The sequence below is a fragment of the Lucilia sericata genome, unplaced genomic scaffold (assembly GCF_015586225.1).
Source record: "Lucilia sericata isolate MDLA Ls3-8-SP2 unplaced genomic scaffold, ASM1558622v1 Contig000817F_arrow, whole genome shotgun sequence".
NCBI lineage: Eukaryota > Metazoa > Arthropoda > Insecta > Diptera > Calliphoridae > Lucilia > Lucilia sericata.
Window position 1 is genome coordinate 63,875 of NW_023994809.1, and position 5,079 is coordinate 68,953.

Below are 5,079 nucleotides of genomic sequence, written 5' to 3' on the forward strand. Positions count from 1 at the left end.
AATTTAAAAGCATAAGCTGATTTTCGCCATGTAAGAGGAGAGTATGAATAAATTGTACCGATAACTCACATAATTTGGACTTGGGACAAATTATTTTGGGATGACGTTCGTCGTACGTCAGGTCTTCAGAGTTTGTAAGTCTTCCTTTGACGCGTATTATTTCTGACTCATCTAAATAAGGCGTTAACGATAGAATGGGGCTTTTTTTTGGTATGTCCATGGATGCTTTTAAATTGGCATACTCTGTGGGATAATACAAAATTTGAGAAACTCTTATGAGGCGATCTTTTACCCAATTTAACTCCGAAGTAGTAATATCCTCTTGTGGCACTTCGACAATATTTCTATACTTCAATAGTCCTCGATGAATAAATCGAAAGGCATAAGAGATGACTCGTAGAGCTCGGGAAAGTGAAGAGAAATCTTTTAATATATCATCTTGTATATTTGTACATAGGCATTGTATATTGTTATTTATTGATGATGATGTACCTCTTGTTAATTTACTAAATGGACAAAGAGTATATTCTTGTGATATGTAACATTCAGAGGATTTTGCTTCGGGAGCCAATATTTTAGTTATTTGATTAACAGGCCATTTCGTTTTTTCCTGGGATAACCATCCAGGACCCTCCCACCACAATAAATTATTTTTGAGCTCTTTCGGGGTACAACCTCTGGTACCTAAGTCAGCAGGATTTTCAGCTGACGGGACATGGCGCCATGTTGCATTGTTTACGTTTTTCCTAATTTCCGAAACTCTATTGGCAACATAGGTTTTCCAAACATGAGGAGGTTTGTCTACCCAGGAAAGTACTATTGAAGAGTCTGACCACAATATGATTTCCTCGGGTTTCAAACTTATGTTTCTGAGAACGTTTTTAACGAGTTTGGAGAGCAATACAGCTCCATTGAGTTCAAGTCTTGGCAAACTAGTTTTTTGTAAGGGAGCTACTTTTGTTTTTGATAACAAAAGTTTGGTAGAGACTTGATTGTTCGGTTCAGTATTTCGTATATAAATTGTAGCACAGTATGCCTTTTCGGAGGCGTCGCAAAATCCGTGAAGCTGTGTTTTGGTTATAGGCGAGTAATGGAGCCACCTTGGAATTTGAATGTCCGCTAAATCGGCCATGTTTTCAATAAATTGAACCCATTTTTGTAGAGATAATGGTTTTACATTTGAATCCCAGTTATCTCCTTCGAGCCATAAATGTTGGAGTAACAATTTTGCTTGAATTACAATCGGAGATAACCATCCTGCGGGATCAAATATGGTAGCGACCTTTGACAAAATTTGACGTTTGGTAGCCTGTGTGGAGGCTTTTATGGGCGCAATTGAGTAACAAAATGAATCACTTAGTGCATTCCATTTAATTCCTAACGTTTTGGTTGAACTCGATTCATAAAATTCAAAAATATTTGAGTTTACTCGGTCTTTCTCAGCAATATTCTGCAATAAATCAGGGTGGTTTGCTATCCATTTTCTTAATGTTATACCTGCCGATTGAAGGACAGTTATAAGTTGATTTTGTGCCTCCTTTGCTTCGGTAATACTATGACCTCCTGAGAGTACATCATCAGCATATGTTTCCTTCTTTAAAATCTCTGCAGCTATAGGGAAAGAACTAACCGAATTTTCTGCTAGAGTGTGAATAGTTTTAATAGCAAGGAAAGGGGCACAATTTAATCCAAATGTAACTGTTTTCAAAGCAAAGTCTTCTATTATATCATGGTCTGAAATTCGAAAAAGGATTTTTTGAAATTTACGGTCATCGGGGTGTATCCAAATTTGTCGGTACATTTTCTCCATGTCGCTATTAAATACAAACTTATATAAACGCCAATTAAGAATAACCATTGTTAGGTCTGTTTGTAATGTTGGGCCTGTATATAAAATATCATTAAGTGACAACCCAGAGCTAGTTTTCTTAGATGCGTTAAAAACTACTCTTACTTTAGTAGATTTAGCATCAGGTTTAACTACGGCGTGATGGGGCAAGTAAAAAGATTGGTGGCAACCGTTATGCGGAATTTCTAGGTTCGAGGCTTTCTCCATGTGCTCTAAGTTCAAATATTCTGCTAATACTTCATTATATGTAGTTTTTAAGACTTGATTCCTCTGTAACGTCTTTTCCATTCGTATGTATTGTGCTTTTGCCACAAATCGAGAAGTTCCGAGGATTAGTTTGGAAGGAAAATCCTTTTTAAATGGCAATCTCACCATGAATCTTCCTGTGGGTAGTCTTATAGTTGTGTTTTCGAAAAATTCATTACAATAGTTATCATCATTAGAAAGCAGTTTCTCTTCTCTAACTTCCTCGACTTCCCAAAACTTTTTAACTAACTCATTAGTACATTTTTCATTATCATGCGAAATCCATGTGGAATAAGTATTTACTGAGTTTACTGGGCCGCTTAATATCTACCCAAATACAGTGCTAAAACCTATAAGTGGTCCGATCTTCTTTATTGGACTTTCGGAAATGACTAATTTATTAATTACCTCACCACCTAGTACTACATCGATTTTAGAAGGGATAAAACAATTAGGATCGGCTAAACTTAAATCAGCAAGGCCATGGATATATTCATGATTAATATTATATGATGGTAGCAATTTTGTAAGCCTTTTCAAAACCGCGGCTTCAATATCGATTTCCAACTTGTGAAACCTTTCTACTATTTTGAATGCGCATAACTTTTCTGATGTACTTGTCACATTACCGCCCATTCCAGAAATATGAGTGCGAACATTATTACAGGTCAGATTCAATTTTACCTGTAACCTTTCTGTAATAAATGATCCAGACGAACAAAAATCTAATAAAGCTCTAGCTATAAATTCTTGACCTTCATGTTTGATTTTGATTAGTGCTGTTGGAAATATTGTATGTGACTTATCAGCAGTAAAATATGTTTGAACCTGAGAACTTTCTTCCTCTGAATAATTAGCTTCACTCTCCACATCCTGAGATTGTGTTAAATGTACCTGTGCTCTTACGTTTGTACCTGATGTATTGGGGCTAAAATCTAGGTTCTGAGAGTCGGAATGAATTAAAGTATTATGCTTGTTTCTACAAACCAAACATAAATAAGTACTTGTACACTGAGATGTATTATGAACAGGTGATAGACAATTCTCGCAAATTTTGTTTTTTATCACAAAATCGATCCTTTCATTGACAGGCATTGTTTTAAACTGTGGGCAAGATCGTAAAATATGTGATTTCTTACACAATTTGCATTGTTTTAATTCTGTCTGACCAGTTTTATCGGTAAAGTAGTTTTGTGATCGTGGCTGATTAGAATTATTGTTAAATTTGTTTTTATTTGGTTGAGTGTTAAACTTTGCTTGATTCTCTTGCGTACGGGTATGAACTTTGGGATTCCTAATACTATCTATTCTCTCTAAAACTTCATATCGTGAAGTGAGGAACTCATTCATTGTCTCCCATCTAGGAAAGGGGTTTTTGGCAATTTCCTGTTGCCAAAGAGTTTGAGTTTCCTCCGGAAGTTTCCAGGTGCAAACATGTATTAGAATTGTATCCCAATTATCTATGCTTATTCCTTGCGAAGTAAGTATCGTAATACAATCATTAATAGTGGTTTGAATTCTTTGTATTTCATACCCTGAATCTACGTTGGCTACTTTTACACCAAAGAGGAGTTGTAGTTGTTTATCTACTAATAACCATTTGTTTTCAAACCTTAACTTTAACGCTTCCCAAGCTAAGATGAAATTTTCATCGGTAAGACTATATCGTTTTACAATTGTGCCTGCAGAACCTCGCGTTTTATTGCGTAAGTGATAAAGTTTTTGGGCATTGGTTAATTTGGGATGATTTATATATACCGCAGTAAACATATCTTTGAAAGCTGGCCAATCCTCATAACTACCGTAAAATTCTTCTGTGTCACATGGCGGTACTTTAATGCATGGCATATTAGGTAATCGCGGCTCAAGCTGGGGAATGTCAGGCGTAAGTTGTTGATTGGACACAGATTTACTTTTTTCCAATGCTATTAGGTCTAGTATTTTTGATTTCCATTTGTAATACGATTCTGCACAACTTTCAAATTTTGCTTTAGCAGAATTTTGAAACTCTTTTGTAACACCTACATCTTCAGAAATCATTGCATCATGGTAGGCTGAAACTAAATCTTCCCATCTTTCATTAAGGTCTAGAAGTTTGACTTCTAGTAAATTAATGGTGTGATCATCTGAAGACTTTTCGAAAATATTGCAGAATGAAACTAGGTGGTCAGAAGACAAAATGAATTTCACTGTCTTGCTCATGATATACTTTATAAACAACTGATAACAATGGCCTCACAATCAAAGTTACTTTTTGTTTATAACAATCTTTATGTTACACCCAATTTACACGATGATTTTTTTTCATGTTTGCCCAGACGTCTGTTTTCATGTTTGTCGATGATTGGTGGTGAGCGGGGTAGAGAAGAATGGGGGGTAAGAAAACAAACATGATTTGGGATTTTCATGATTGTTTTTGACATTCCTCTTTAAACTCATTCGTACTGTTGATATTATGCTCATGTAAAAAAATAATTATGTCTTTTTTTAGATGAAAACATTAAAATTTGCATTAAAAAATACTATAGCGTGTTATTAATTTTTTTTAAATCAAATTAAATGGTTTTTATGTTAAAAATTTCATTTTGTTTTTATTACGAATAAGTAATTAAAAAGGATTATACAATTAAACATCAAAAAAAGACATGCATAGTTGCATGTAAAAAATCACCGTATAAATGTTCATGATTTTTTGGAAGATTCTCAAAAGAGAATTGGAAAAAAACAGACGTCTGAAAAGTCTTCATGTAAATTGCGCCTTACACTTGGAATTAATGTTTGAAAATAAAACAAGTAAGAGTGCTATATTCGGCTGTGCCGAATCTTATATACCCTTCACCATAGTGTATTTAAAAATTAATTTTCACGACTATATCATTATTATAGCAATAGCAAAACATAATGAACAACAACAACGCTAAACGATATAAACACACAAAAAACAAAATACACAAGGCAGTAAAACCAACAGACATCCAATACCA

General features: G+C 34.6%; 1 protein-coding gene across 1 annotated transcript; it reads right to left on the bottom strand.

Moving 5' to 3' along the window:
• Positions 1–2,422: 2,422 nt before the first annotated feature.
• Positions 2,423–4,297, bottom strand: LOC119608279. Its single transcript, XM_037962637.1, has one exon. The coding sequence runs from the start codon at positions 4,295–4,297 to the stop codon at positions 2,423–2,425; it is 1,875 nt and encodes a 624-aa protein (XP_037818565.1).
• Positions 4,298–5,079: the final 782 nt, after the last annotated feature.